This window comes from Neofelis nebulosa, chromosome 2 (genome assembly GCF_028018385.1).
Source record: "Neofelis nebulosa isolate mNeoNeb1 chromosome 2, mNeoNeb1.pri, whole genome shotgun sequence".
NCBI lineage: Eukaryota > Metazoa > Chordata > Mammalia > Carnivora > Felidae > Neofelis > Neofelis nebulosa.
In genome coordinates this window covers 100,313,975-100,329,881 of record NC_080783.1, presented here as the reverse complement: position 1 = coordinate 100,329,881, position 15,907 = coordinate 100,313,975, and the positions used below count along the sequence as shown (strand labels likewise).

General features: G+C 35.4%; 1 protein-coding gene and 1 long non-coding RNA gene across 4 annotated transcripts in view; one reads left to right on the top strand and one right to left on the bottom strand.

Annotated features, from left to right (window-relative positions):
• DPP10 (dipeptidyl peptidase like 10) overlaps positions 1 to 15,907 on the bottom strand; it is a 650,645-nt gene that overhangs the window by 5,219 nt on the left and 629,519 nt on the right. For both annotated transcript variants that reach the window (XM_058715478.1, XM_058715477.1), the window contains exons 20-24: positions 12,904 to 13,098; positions 12,187 to 12,241; positions 2,850 to 2,949; positions 2,533 to 2,591; positions 2,354 to 2,426 (exon numbers count right to left, since the gene is read on the bottom strand). In XM_058715478.1, the coding sequence (XP_058571461.1) occupies positions 2,354 to 2,426; positions 2,533 to 2,591; positions 2,850 to 2,949; positions 12,187 to 12,241; positions 12,904 to 13,098 (482 nt within the window). The remainder of the gene's footprint in view (positions 1 to 2,353; positions 2,427 to 2,532; positions 2,592 to 2,849; positions 2,950 to 12,186; positions 12,242 to 12,903; positions 13,099 to 15,907) is intronic.
• LOC131503800 (uncharacterized) overlaps positions 1 to 15,907 on the top strand; it is a 129,543-nt gene that overhangs the window by 77,523 nt on the left and 36,113 nt on the right. The window lies entirely within an intron of this gene.

Here is a 15,907-nt window from a genome sequence, read left to right as displayed (position 1 = left end):
TGAAAACCCAGATCCATGACTGAGTCAGACAGGAAGAACATGACTTTAATAGCTGCAACACATTGACAGAGACATTTGGATAACACTAATACATTCTAGGGTAATGACCAGATGTAAAATAATTTAACACCCAAGAGAACTTATTCTCACAACTGATGCTTCAGAGCACAATGAAAAGGAGCCTTCATGACAGATTCAAACCCCCTTTCTATGAATTAGTAGTTGTGTGATATTTGGCAGGTTAGATACATTCCATTATATTTACTTCCCCAATCAGTTAAGAGTAATAATACCTGTTATGCAACGTTTTTGTGAAAAAAGGATAGTGTAATCTTAAAAGCTTTTGGCATATTTTCTGACATATACTCAACACTTGATTTCTATTTTTTGTTGCCACTATTAATATACATGTAAGATCTTAATACCTTAGAACAAGATTCTAATGTCTCAAAACGTTTATCCTCTTTTTCCTATATTTAACCCAACACAGGTATGAGGTCATCTAAGTATTTTTTAAAATTTTATAATTTTTGGAGATTTTCAGAAAAGTTGAAAAGACCATACAGAGAGTCCATGTATGTCCCTTACCCAAATCCCCCTATTGTTAACATCTCACATTATTATGGCCCATTTGTTACAATTAAGGAACATTTAGATATATCATGACTCCTTTAACCTCTTCTGATCTATGAGAAATCGTCAGACTTGTTTTTGATGACCTTGACAATTCTGAGGAGTACAGGTCAAATGTTTGGCAGAATATACCTCATTTGGGTTTGTCTAATGTTTTTCTCCTGGGTAGACTAAGGTAATGGGTTTTTGGGACAAGACCATAGAGAATGCCTTTCTCATGAAGTGATGTCAAAGGTGCATACCATCAACATTACTTGATCACCTGGCTGAGATGTTAACCTTGATCACCTGGCTGAGATGTTATTTATTGAGTTTCTCTATTGTAAAGTCACTCTTTTCCCCCTTTTCCGTACAGTACTCTTTAGAAGCAAATCACTAAGTACAACCCATTCTTAAGGGGTAAGGGAGGAGAGTTAAGCTTTGCTTCCTTGAGGGAGTGTACCTACATAAATTATTTGGAATTATACCTAAGGGTGATTTGTTTCTTCTCGTCCATTTACCTGTTTATTCAAATATACACACACTGTGTAAATTTATGTAGTGAATAATACATTATACGTGGTGTGTGTATTTGAAGTATACACTATATATACACACTATATACACATACGTTATATGCTGTAGACTGTGTGTATTTATATACATATACATGTGTGTATCTATATAAACACGTGTGTGTGTGTGTGTGTATATATATATGCATACACACACACACACACACACACACACACACACACACACACATACATACATCAGTATTGATCTACACTCTAATCATGTCCTGGCATACTTTAAGTTAAGGTAAACAGCTTATATAGTCTTTGCTATAAGACCTTTTTAGTGATATTGTCTGTAAATTAGGGTAAAACTACAGAGTCGGGGCAGGGTAGACCAACAAAATCAAGTTCAGGTGTTAGGAAATACTGATTCAAGGCTTTGACTCTGCTCATGAGCCACACAGCCTTTGTTAAATCAGTTTCCTCCTTGAAATTGATTTTTCTCATCTGTGAATGGAGCTATAAATACTCAGCATTCTGTTGTAAAGTATCACATAAAATAATAAATATATATATAAATTCTTTGAACCCTAAACACTTCAAAGAGAATATAAAATTATATTTATTACTAGTAATATCAATCACATCCATATCCAGTGTTTAAAGTGATGAAAAAAGGAGAAGTGATATAAAAGGGCTCTTTAGAAAGTTTTTTGTGTTAACTTTAAATGAGTGATCTCATCAGAATTTTATCTCAGTGCTGGCATCTTTTTGCTATCCTGTTGTTTTCTCGGCTAGTTTCCATTTGAAGTGTGCTGAGTAATGCCACAATGGCAGTCACCAGCCATATGTGGTTATTAAAGTTTTAATTAATTAATATTAAACAATTTAAAATTCAGTTCCTGATCATATTAAAAACATTTCAAGTGTTCAAGAGCCATATGTGGCTGGTGGCTGTAGTGTTCCACAGCACAAGTACAGAACATTCCCATCATCCCAGAAAGTTTTATTGGATGGTGTTGTCATTGAGACTCACAACTTCCTTTCCTCTTGGTCTTGACTTCCTTCTTCCTACTCCCTATCACAAATTGACTTCTTTGTGCCGCTATCCTCTGCTATCACCTTCAGAAAGTTTACAGGGTCCTTTGTAAGTAAGTTCATAGATGTACCCCTTTGTTCAAGGTCAGACCCCATCAAGCAGTAGCAGCAAATACGATACTTACTGTCAGCAGTCCCGTGAATTATTAATATATTTTCTTCTTTTAAGCCATGAATATTATGGAGGACACTGGATGCCTATAAGGAAAGCACAAATATCTCTATATAGATCTACTTATATTTGTAATTTGACTGAATTTTTAGAACAAGTATACTCTTTCTAGATTATTTTAAATTTTGTTACCTGGTATGTGCTTTCTTCCCTAGATGGCATACCAAGATATCTTTCAGAGAATGCTGAGGCTGTGACCCAAGAAAACAGAAATTTTAGAATTTAAAAATCATTTGACTAGCTTATTTCATTATTTGATTTCTACATTTCACATGCTCCAGTAAAATTGATTGAATCAGTGAGGTGATAAACAGCTGAAAACATCTCTGATAGCACACAATAAGTGAGGTCAACTGAGCTCTTCTGCATTGGGATTTTCTTTTCTTTTTTCTTTTTTTTTTTTTTTTTTACAAATCAATAAATTAGGTCAATTTGTAGGAAGTACTCACCATACAACTTCAAGTCTGTGATGGGTGCAATCACTGATCCACATTTAAAAAGCTTTTCATCTGATTTTAAGATCATTGATGCAATATAGCCACCATACCCCTGGCAAAATTAAAAAATAACAATAATAATAATAATAATAATGCATGTGGTGTGTGTGTGTGTGTGTGTGTGTATGCACATCAATTATCCCTGGAGATAATTTTAGCTTTTGATCACTATTTGGTAATATGCATAACAGAATGTCTTCTGATGTCTCAGACTTGAGGAAAGAATACACTAAGATACACTTTGTCCAGCTGAAAAATTGGAAAATAATTTAAATTTTTAACAAGCTATTTTAATAACTTTAGGGAAAATATAAAATTAATTATATATCACCAGTGTCCAATGTTTGCTCTCTCATCTCATGTAGTATATTTGGGAACAACTCCAAATCATTCAAAGCTAGGGAAATATAGCCCTTATTAACTCACACATCATTTTCAGCAAATTACATATGTATATTTAGTGAAATATTTAAAAATGATGGTTATGTAGAAATAGGAAATAAGAATTAAATATTTATAATCTATTTTCACAAATACAGATTCTGCTTTCAGTCCCACACAATTCACTATTTGAATGAAATGAGATTGATAAATAATATTACTAGTTACATGAGTTGGATTATTTTTCAAATTTAATTTTTAAATGTCCTCCTGCAAAGCTTTTGAACTAATTTAAATTCTTTTTTTATTTTTTTATTAAAAATTTTTTTTAACGTTTATTTATTTTTGAGGCAGAGAGAGACAGAGCATGAACAGGGGAGGGTCAGAGAGAGGGAGACACAGAATCTGAAACAGGCTCCAGGCTCTGAGCTGTCAGCACAGAACCCGACGCAGGGCTCGAATTTACGGACCGCGAGATCATGACCTGAGCCGAGGTTGGCCGCTTAACCGACTGAGCCACTCAGGCACCCTGAACTAATTTAAATTCTTAAAAAAAAAAAAATCAAGATGTCCAGTTTTCTTTTGTAGTCCATGATTTGTCCAGGAAAATTCCAGAAGAGATTTTAACAATTTAATAGATTTGGGCTAAGGGAATGACCTACTGAGTTATATATTCATTTTATAAATTAATTTTTAGCTGTACTCTGAGCAGTGTTCTTCATCTTGCTAGATATCAGAGTATCCTGGGAGATACAAAAACAATGAATACCCAGGCCTTAGCCTCAGAAATTCTGATGTAATTCGTTCATGATGAGGTCTACTTTAAAGATTACCAGATGATATTAGTGTTGTCCTATGCAATAGTAATCTATCTTCACTAAATTCTTGAGATGCGAAATACAGAATCTCATGCTTATTTGGACTATTATTTAAAAATTGGGATGATTTTTAAATAATTGACATCAAAGTCCTAAATGCAGTCAGAGATTACCGAAGTATCTGAGAGAACAAAGAGTAGCAGAATATGCCACCCCAAAATATACCACTTTGCCTATTGATTATTTTGAGCTGCAGGCACTTGGAGAATAAGAAATGACAGGGAAAGCCTTTCTCTGAACTCCCGCTATCTGCCTAAAGACAGATCCTCCAGAAAGAACTCAATTGTCATAGATCCCCTTCCTGGGAGTGTCATCAACTAAGGAAGATTGACTCGTCACTAGAAGTCCACAACACACCTGGAGAGATTGTCACAAAGTATCACATTTCCTATCTGTTCTTCTAAGGGCCCATTCATCTTTGCTAATAATCAGTCTCCTAAAAGGCCTATATCCCACTCCCCTTTCTCTAGTAAGATTGTATGTAAGCCTGAATTCTAAACTCACCTGAGAGAGTTACTCACTTTACCTGGGTATGTCCCATGTATACACGCGTGAGGTGTACATGTCAATAAACTTCTGTTGTTTTTCTCTTGTGGATCTTTTATTACAGGGGTATCAGACAAGAGTTCAGAAGGGTAGAGGGAAAATGATTTTTCATCCTTTGCACATGTCCGTTTTGTCCTAGATTAGTTGGCTAGTACCCAGAAGCTTGAGCAAAGCTTCTCCAACAATTGGGAACTAAGGGATGTAAAATTATCCTTTATAGACATAAGCCATCACAGAGTGCCTTTACTCATTGTTTTTGTAAGATATAAAAATATCCTTAGGTCAGCAAAATTCAGAAGTAGTAGGCTTAAGAGTGTTAACACATATAAAGAAAGAAGTGGAAAGGAAGAACAATTTCCCTCAATCCTCTGAATTCATTGCTGATGCCTTGTAATAAAAGATTATCAAGAGAAAAAACAATGGGGGGGGTGCCTGTGTGGCTCAGTTGAATGTCCAACTTTTGATTTCGGCTCAGGTCATGATCTCACAGTCGTGGAATTGAACTGGGCATATTGCTTGGGATTCTCTCTCTCTCTTCTTCTGCCTCTTGTGTGCCCTCTTTCCCTCTCTCTTTCTCTCAAAAAAAAAAAAAAAGGAAAAAAAGAGAAAAAATGTTTATTAACATGCATACCTCATGTACACATGGGAGATACCCAGTGAAACTGTATAACTCCTTAAAAATGGTCCAAGCCACCACCTTAAATACCATCATTAGCCAAAGATAAAAGAAAGATGTTGAGCGTGGGGTGCCTGGGTGGCTCAGTCAGTTAAGCACTGGACTTTTGATTTTGGCTCAGGTCATGATCTCATGGTTCAGTTCCTGAGATTGAGCCCCACATCAGGCTCTGGACTGACAGCACCGAGCTTGCCTGGCATTCTCTCTTTGTTTCTCTCCCTCTCCCTCTCTCTCCCTCCCTCCCTCCCTTCTCTCTCTCTCTCTCTCTCTCTCTCTCTCTCTCTCTCTCTCTCTCTCTCATCTCCCCCCCCCCACACTCATACACATTTTCTCACTCTCTTTTAAAATAAACATTAAAAAAGAAAAAGAAAGATAGATGTTGGAGGGAACTGTTATGGGAGGTTACCAGGAAAAGAACTATAAACAAGGATAAGGTTGGTTAGGCAGATTTAAGTCCGATTTGCAGTCAGTGCCTTCTGTTAATAAGGGTTCCTTTATGATTTAGAGTCAATCTTCTCATCCTGGTTCAGGGAGGGAGACACAAATGGAGATTTCCTTTATAAATGTAAATGTCTCTTACAAAAGAGTAACTTCTGTTTCCAAAGCTTCTCCTGTGTCTGCTGTTTTTTAAAAGAATCAGCTCAAAATAATCCTTATGCCAAAGAGGCATTTTCTGGGATGGCATATTCTCCCCTTCAGAAATATGCAGGGATGGGATGAGTTCTGCAAAGCAAGTAAGTAACTATTATAGAGCAAAAGTGTAGAAAACCCCTAAAAGTTCTGTCCTTAAAGGGACCTTTTCCAGCATATTGTTCCTTGTTCTTGATCAGGGAGGTAAGACCAAGATGTTGCAACCCAAGAGGTTTCAAGTATGTCCCATGGGGCAACACTGTTTCCACAGTGAAAAATGTATCTCAGTTGATGCACACCTCTGTTGGTAACTTTTCTGGTTCTAGTTCCACAATGGAATTACAGCAGACTTTCAATTGATAATAATTTGGTTGTTTATATAACCTGACTACTTTGAGAGAATGGGTGAATATTCCAATCCACAGAACGGCTATACATCACAATTTACTAATATAAATAAATTGATATTATGCTTTTTGTTTGTTTTTTACTCCCATTTCACATAAATCTCAGTCTGATTCTCTCCAGGAATTAAATAGAATGGTGTCTTCCAGAGAAGGGGCAGATTCCAGAACAATGCCTTTCAATTCGAAAGTTCATTCAAATCACTTGGAGATCTTGTTAAAATGCCTATTCTAATTCAGTAGATTCCAGGGGATGCCTAGGCTGTTGCTCCACATTTTCAATAACAAGTTCTTACAATATAATAATATAATGAATATCCCTGCCCAAACATCTCCCTAGCTTCAATCAGTATTCCCTACACCAGTGGAGATTTAAACATATATAGCAATGTTCTCGAAAACAGTTCAATCTGTGGAGAATGGGCTGTAGGGTTTTCCGTGTGATTCTAAAGTGAAACCAGGGCTGTAAATCATTGTTGCTGCCCAAAGAGTTACATTTTACCACTTTTTACTTGAAAATTTGAGATTAATGAAGCTAAATACTCTTTAAGACTTAATGATAGTGAAAGCTGTTAAATAAAATTATCTCTGTAGCATTCAAAAACCTAACCCCAAAATACTGCTTTAATTTGATTTATTTCAACAAAATAACTTCTATTTTTAAAAGAAAAATAAAAACTGGGAGGCGTTAGAATAAATTAAATTTTAATTGCTCACCTTCCTCTCTGCCATTTTATATTTATTCACTGAATGCAAGAATAGATCATGAAAGGGTTCTGAGAAAATACATTCTGGAAGAGGGTGGAAATCAGATATAAGTTCTAGCTGGATACAGTATTATAACTTTAATTATCAGAACAACTATCTATCAGGAAGATGCCAGAAAATGTGGGTCATCATATTGATTTACTCAAATAGGGGGTGTTTTTTATTTGCTATAGATCAAAAGTAGTTAATACTTAGGCTGTTCTGTTCAGTTGTGCTGTCTGTCATTTCATTGGTTTCTCAGTGATCGTATTTTTCCATTCGTTGTTATGTCCTTTCCATTGCAAAGCATTTTAGCATTAGATTCTATCTTTTATAAGTTGTTGTCCGGTGAATTTAAAGTATAGAAATGTTTCCTGAGATTTTTTTTATCTTAAAAAAGATATACCCATAGTGGAAGAAACTGAATCTAATAGGTAGATGGACTTAGAGGAGCAGGAAGTAGAGTCTGTAATACCATTTTACTGAGCTAACCTTTTCATGTGCCTTGTGTTTTAAGATAATCATTGAGTTTTTTGAGTATTCCTGAGAGAGTTCATGAATAGTCAAAAAGATATACTGATAGAATTAAAAAAAAAAGATATTTCCTGGGGCGCCTCGAAGGCTCAGTCAGTTAAGCATCTGACTTCAGCCCAGGTCATGATCTCAGGACTCTTGGGTTTGACCCCTGCATCAAGCTCTGTGCTGATAGCTCAGAGCCTGGAGCCTGCTTGGGATTCTGTGTGTGTGTGTGTGTGTGTGTGTGTGTGTCTCTCTCTCTCTCTCTTTCTCTCTCTCTCTCTCTCTCTCTCTCTCTCTCGCTCTCTGCCCCTCCCCCACTTGTGCTTGCTCCTTGCTCTCTCAAAAATAAAGAATAAAAAAATTAACAACAAAAATGATATTTCCTATCCTTAGATTCGTGATTCTTTGTAAACCACATATCACTTATAGTACACAATTAATTAATTTGAAATAAAAACACTGCACGTTAGGAGTAACAGTTTATTGCAGTTTTATTATGCATTAAATCTTAATTTGTTTAATGTGATCACAAATTTTATCACAATTCTTACAATTCTGCCTTGATTGTTTCCTTCATATTCTATATATTAAAAGCTTCAACCTTTTAGAAGTGACTCCATGTTAGTAACAAGACCTATCCCAATGGAGAATATTTTATAGCTTTAAATAATTACCTCCCTAAGTAAAGTTTTAACAAGTTTCCATATTCCTATGTTTATACTTTTCTTTTTCTTTCTTTATATATATTTTTTCCGTTCCTAGATATCTGTGTTTCTTGTGTCCTCAAATTTCCCTGACTTAGATCAAACATGATTTCCTAGTGAAATCTTTCCTGTCTTGTGAATGAAAATTGCTACCTTATCTTTATCTTGGGCCACCTATCTGCCTCTCTGCTTTATTTTTCTGAATTGTCCTATCATTAACTGACATTTCATATATTGTACTAAGTAAGTTGTCTTTTATTTATCTTTACTCACTGAACTAGAAATCCAAGAAAGCTTGTTTTTGTGACTGCTGTATGTCCAGCACATTCAGACATACTAGGCACATAGTACACACTTGATAAATGTTTATGGAATTAATTAATTTTATTCCCCATTGATGTAGCCTGGTAATCATAGCAATATCCATTCTATGTATCATGTTTATAGGTTTTGAATTTTGCCATCTATTTTCAATTCATATAGTTAGTCTTTTCCTTTTTTTTTTTTAACATATAAGCGATAATTTTTTTTAGAAGTTTTCTTACCATTAACATTTAGATATAATTTCTTGATAGAATGAACATTAAAATTATGACACATTATGTAAAGTTAGGTTAGGTTCTGGGGATAGCCACCTGTTGGCACTGGTGAGAGAAACCTGAGGGACTAATGCAAAGGGATTTTATGACTCAAATGAAAGGAAGACTGCTGAAAGTTAATAAGCTAGACATTCAACTCAATAATTTAAGGACAAAATAGATTTAAAAAGTAGAAGAAAGAAAATAATGACGGTAAGGGCAGAAATTAGGGAAATCGAAAACAAAGATGAGAACAGCTAAGCCAAAATACGGTTCATTAAAAAAGGAGGTGGGATGGGGGATGGAAGGGAGTCAAGCAGGGAGAAAAGAGCAAGTAAGAGAGAGTGTGCATGCAACCTAAGACAAGCAAAGGCAGAAAGGCACTAATAAACCAAACTGGGAGTCAAATGAGACCTTATCACCACATTGAAATGATTAAACGTATAGTAAGACAATATATACTATGCTTTAAAAATAGTCTTTAAACATATATGAAACGGAAACAATTATTTTAAAAGTACTAAAACTGACTTCAGAAGAAATGGAAAAATCTTGATAGTCTTGTATTGATTAAATCAATTTAAATATTAATTAAAATTTTCCAACAGAGAAAGAAACAGCCCCAGATACATTTACAATCTAATTCCAGAAAACCAGGATGATTAGTCCCCAGCCAATTTTATGAGTTTAGGATTGTTTTATTTGATATGGAAACAAAACAAGTACATTCCAAGAAAAAAAAAAATTACAAGACTTAGGAGTCTTGAATGTTCCTTTGTATGCTCAGAAAGCCACCTTCTAAATTGTAATTCAGTCACAGGCATATTTGGTTAATTGGAAATGGAACATTTTTTCCATTTAAAATCTAATTATATTTCTTTGTTTATATCCTATGTCAGTCTTTCATATATTTAGACTGTCAATTACCCTGAGGTTCATCAGCCCCCTAATAAAATGATAAATATGGGATTTTGAACTTCTAAATGTGAGACCTAGAGCTTTATTTCTTCCTGTTTATAGACCAGCACTCAGCTTTCTAGTTAATATGAAGGACTTTCTAAGGTCTGTGCCAAGACTTCCTTTTGGTTTTGTCACTTTTCATTCCTTTATATGAGCCTTAATTATAGTCAATTATTTTCTTTCATGTTCTTTGAACATTTACATGAGAGCCTTCTCCTTGTCCTCTACTTCTGAATGACTTTCACATCCAATTTATGTTCGACTTTTTCTATAAGGCATTTTACAACCTTTTGAATCTAAATTTCCATAATAATGAATGTGTGTGTAGCTTATTTGATCTTTTATACTTATGTATGTGTATAGTAAGTAGAGCCTTGAAATACATAAGAACTAAGTCCTTTGTAAATTATTACATATCTCAGAACCATTAAAGAGTAAAATGTTGTCAATTTTATGCGCTGTGTATGTGGTAACAAACACCTAATATAGTATTACCAACTTAGCCACTTTTAGGTGCACAGTTCAGTAGTGTGTAGTGTATTGTGTCTTGTCTAGTGTCTGTATTGTGAAACAAATCTCTACAACTTTTTCATTTTCCAAATCTGAGATCCCATTACCTATTAAGCAACAAACTTTATTTTCCCCCTCCACCTAGCCCTTGGTAATCACCATTCCACTCTCTGTCTTCATGAAATTGACTACTCTAGATATTTTATGTAAGTGGGACCACACAGTATTTGTCACTCTATGACTGGTTCACTTCACTGAGCACAGTGTCCTCAAGGTTCATCCATGCTCTCGCATGTGATAAGTCTTCACTGTGTGCACTTGTTAATTTGTTGAGAGTTTCCATGTCTTTGGAATGATCACTTTCTTAGACATTTCCATTATTTTGCTAATATCTTTCTTAGTAATGATGGGGGGGGGTCGCCTGGGTGACTCAGTTCGTTAAGCGCCCAACTTTGGCTGAGGTAATGAATTTACGGGTTCTTGCTTTTCCAGCCCCGCATTGACCTCTGTGCTGACAGCATGGAGTGTGGATCCTGATTCAGATTCTGTGTCACCCTCGCTCTCTGCCCCTCCCCCACTCATGCTCTGTCTCTCTCTCTCTCTCTCAAAAATAAAATCAATATTAAATAAGGTATAGGGGTAGGTTTTCATTTATTTATTTGTACTTGTGTCAGAGAAGCATTATCCCTGTCAATCTCCTGAATATTGTGAAGAGCAAGAATACAATAAAGCAAAGACATGGTACACTGCAGGTATCTGAAGTCAGGGGAGAGTGGTGGTGGTTTGGGCTGATTTACAATTTATTCATTTGTTAAATAGCTTTCCATATACCTATTTGTCAGTGAATACCACAAAAATTACGCCCAGTAAAACTGTCGGTTATTCTGGTCCTGTATCTCTGAGTTCACTTATGGATAGTAAAACTTGTTTTATATTTAAATCCATGAACACCAATAATTTTCTTTGTCTCCAAACTAAAATAGTACTAGACCTCCTTCCTTTCATTTTAGTACCTGTATACTGTCTAGCCTAGTGATATGCATAAACTAGGTGCTCAGTAAGTATCTATGTGGAGTCTCTATCCACACTGTGAAAATGATATTGGACCTGATGTAAAAATTACTGCAAGGAGAAGTAAATATCACGCAGAAAACACCACAAAGACCTAATTATGAATATTGGTCCTCTTTCAGTTTCTGAGCCATGTAAGTCATCCCTAAGGCTGTGGTACTTGATCCTTCTATAGAGAACACCCTGCCTCAAGAGATTGGTACAATTGGCTCCCTTTTGTTATTCAGGTATCAGCCTAAATATCACTTAATCCAAGGGGCTTTACTTGACCCCTTAATCTAAGAACATTAGCCCTTTCTAGAGTTAACTTGTGTCCACTTTTTTTTGTTTTTTGGTTTCCTTGTAAGACTTCATGCTATATGAAACCATGTTTTGCATTTATGTGTTTATCAAGTTCTTCTTTCTAGAAGATATGCTTTATGAAAACCGATTTTGTTGTTGTTTAGTTGCTGCTCTACTTATAACACCAGCACCAATTGGATTACAGATAATTGCTAGATTAATAAATGACTGAATGTATATAGTATTAATTATAATATTACATTTTAAAGAATGGTACAGAGAGATTATAGTAAAATGGGGAAATTATATACGCACACATACAAACACATGTATATACCTATATGTATAATACACATATGTAAATCTGTGTGCTTATATACATATGCATAACATTTCTATTTACCTTTCCAAAAATGCTTAATCTTTTGGAATCAATGTATGGCTGTTTCAGTAGAAATCTGCAGTGAGGAAAAAAAAAAACGTTATATTTTCTTCAGTTAAACACACATGGGAATTCATTTTTGGCACCCACACACATGCAAATGTACACACAAAACCCAGAAGTCAAACCAAAAATACTTTAATGGTTGGAGCTTTATCTTGCTACTCTAAGTGATGGTCCAGTTGTTTGGGCATCACCTGGTAGGAAGATACAAATGCCGAATTGGGGACCCCATTTCAGGCCTACAGATCTACATTTTGACAATATCCCAGCCAGTTTCTGTGTACTGGTTTAAAGAACCTACTAGTTTTCTAGGTCACTCCTGCCAGTGGGGGAATGGTGTCTGTGAAAGTTCAAGAATTATAGTTAACTGGGAAATAATAGACTTTGTAGGTTATTGTAAATAAATACTAGAGTGGTTTAAGGTTGCTCCAATTTTTATAAATCTAAAGTGAATTTTAATTCCAAGGGGGCGGAAGTTCGATAATTGTTTTATTACCTGTGATGAGTGAAAAGTACTTGAAGAAATGAATGCAAGTCTATATGACTAACTTAGAAAATTGTCTATTCACTAAAGTACAGATTGCTGTACTAAAGTACATGATTCAGAGGTAATGTATCATATACCTAGCTTCTGTCATTAAAGGAAAAACAGTAGGAAAATGCGGACCCACTTACTTCACAGCTGCTATTTGGTCCTTTACTTCCACTGAACCTAACCTTCGATGAATCTCCTGCAGAATTTTCAGGCCCTGGAATCCACTTCCTCTGCCATCAAATCGTGCCGTGATAACATTATCTGTGTCAACAAGTACTGAATCCCAGTCAATGTGGAACTTATCTGTAACCAGCTGGCCTCCTGGTTCTTCATCCCTGTAAATACCAACACATTGGACCAAAACAAGAGCAATTGACCACGTGGTAGAAATTTTAGCTTTCACACTTACTATTTCAAAATTTTGGAAAAGACCCAGGCTGCCTATTAAAATTTCTCTTAATCCTTGATAAGAAACCTGAAAGTATCTGTTAATCCTTGATAAGAAACCTGAAAGTATAATACCATTTTCCTTTGTAAAATTTCAAATGAAAAGTTCTCTAATGCACTGAAAACATGAAACAAGATTTAAAACTGTTCATACGAGATTATTGTAACTCATTTTTCAAATGAGAGAAAGGAAGAAAAATACATTAACTTTCCATAAGCATTTCTTTTTTTTTTTAATTTTTTTTTTAACGTTTTTATTTATTTTTGAGACAGAGAGAGACAGAGCATGAACAGGGGAGGGTCAGTGAGAGGGAGACACAGAATCTGAAACAGGCTCCAGGCTCTGAGCTGTCAGCACAGAGCCCGACGCGGGGCTCGAACCCACAGACCGCGAGATCATGACCTGAGCCAAAGTCAGCTGCTTAACCAACTGAGCCACCCAGGCGCCCCTCCATAAGCATTTCTAAAGAACAATGATCAAGTTGACATACAGGCCCTACTTTATTGGATTTCTTCCAGATAGTGTGTTTTATAAATGTCTGGGAGATGGTGTACAAAGGCTAAAGGATCTGTTAGCAGAACCAATTATGGAGACTTAATAATAGTTTAACAAGCATTAAAAAGACAACAGACCCAAAATGAAGTCACTTATATTAAATTCCAGAACTTAATAAAGCCTAACCTAATTGCACTTCTAGCCTCTCCCAGAACTGGAATTTTAAACCAATGAAAATCAGGAATTTCCTGTTCAGTACTATGAAGTAATCTACATGTTAAGACCCCTCCCATAGCCCCCATCTTCCCCTTAATGGAAGGTGACCTGGGCTGAAACAATCTTTTGTGTTCTTTTGCTAAAACCCTTCTTGTCCCACCCCATTTCTGCCTATAAAATCCTTCCATTTTGTACAGGTCCTTGGGGATTCTATTTGCTAGACGGGATGCTACCCAAATCAGGAATCCTGAATAAAGCCAACTAGATCTTTAAACTACTCAGTTGAATTTTGTTTCTTGACACAATAAATGGACAATCCTAAAGACTTTCTGACTCAAATAGACATACTACATTAATATACCCTGAATTTCTTTTTGTGGTAGAATTCTCACTAAGGAGAAATTAAGCATACATTGAGGAAATATGGTTTTTCATCACTAAAGTTAACTAGAAAAGAGAGACACAGATGTTTGAAAATTTTGAAAACTAGAAATAAAGAAGGACACACAAGTTATAAAGCATGAACATTGTCTCTGGCAGGAAAAAGTGGTACAACTTTAAAATGTCCAATTACAGTGGTACTTATTATTTTACTTTCTAGAATATAGAAAAGGGAAAAAAAGCAGAATCTCATAAAATCACAGATATTTTAGGCCCAAACATAGTTATAGTTCAAACGTTCATTTGTCCATGTGATAGATTTAAAGAGCATCAACATCTAATCTTCTGAGAACATCTTCAATTTTAGTTGAGCTGTGTACCAGAAATCTTTACCCTATTCACTCTTGTGAGGATACCAATCTCTTGACTTCTTGTTTATATAAATGTGTTGCTTAGAAGCACCAGTATATACCAATACATAAATTAACTCCCATCAACAAGCTTCTAGGTTATCACATTTGCTAAGGAAAATAACTTCTGGGCAGCAAATAGAACTGAACAGATACAGGGGCCATGTGAGATCAGTGAGTTAGGTAAAGGAGGAGGTAGGAAATAGGAAAAAAAAAACATAGACAATTAAAATTTACTAAATGCTTTTATAGGCTAAATTTTGTCTCTGAAAATCTACCTGTTGAATCTCTAACACCTACTGTCTCAGAATGTAACTGTATTTGGAGATAGTGCCTTTCTAGTGGTGATTCAGTTGAAATGAGAACATTAGGGTTGGCCCTAATCCATCTAACTAGTATCCTTATAAGAGAAAACTAGTACACAACAGAGACCCTAGGGGCATGAACCAGGCAGAAGAAAGACTCTGTGAAGAGACACAAGAGGGAAACCCAACTGCAAGCCAAGGAGAGAGGTCTCAGAAGGAATAAAGTCTGCTGACACCTTGACTTTAGACTTCTATTGTCCAGAACTGTGATAAAATAAATTTTTATTGTTTAGCATACCCAGCCCTATTAAAGTAATAAAAATGTCTTCTGTGGTTTAAGTACTTGAGATCCATTATTTTACTTACTATACACTACCAGAATTTATTTAACCTTTCTGGGGATGAAGTTGTCTTTTGCATGGCTTATTTCCTGCATTATTTCTCCTATACTGTAAATAAACTGTCCCATGAAAGTGTTTAATCATGATCTCCCACCATTTTCCCCAAGTCACATAATTAATGGTGATCCTGTGAGCCAAATCTAGATCTGTTTGGTCTTTCCACGGTGTCTTCAATCTTTAGCTCTTCTTGTGATTTTATTTTTAATTTAATTTAGTTTTTACAGCATTAGCTCTTGATCAGTTTATTAGGAATTTTTACTACACATACCCACGTGCTTGTACCTAGAGTTCTAATTGCCTAGTTCAGGACAAAGTGCAAGATTGCTATTTTTTCCAGATTCCCAGGTGATACTAATATAACTTGTCTATCCATTGAGAAGTACCATGAATCATTATGCCTAGCACAGTTTGTGGTACCTGAACACAGAAAAGGCTGTTTACCTAGATTTTTTCAGGGAAAGTATACTCATGTGAAGTTTAAAATGGAA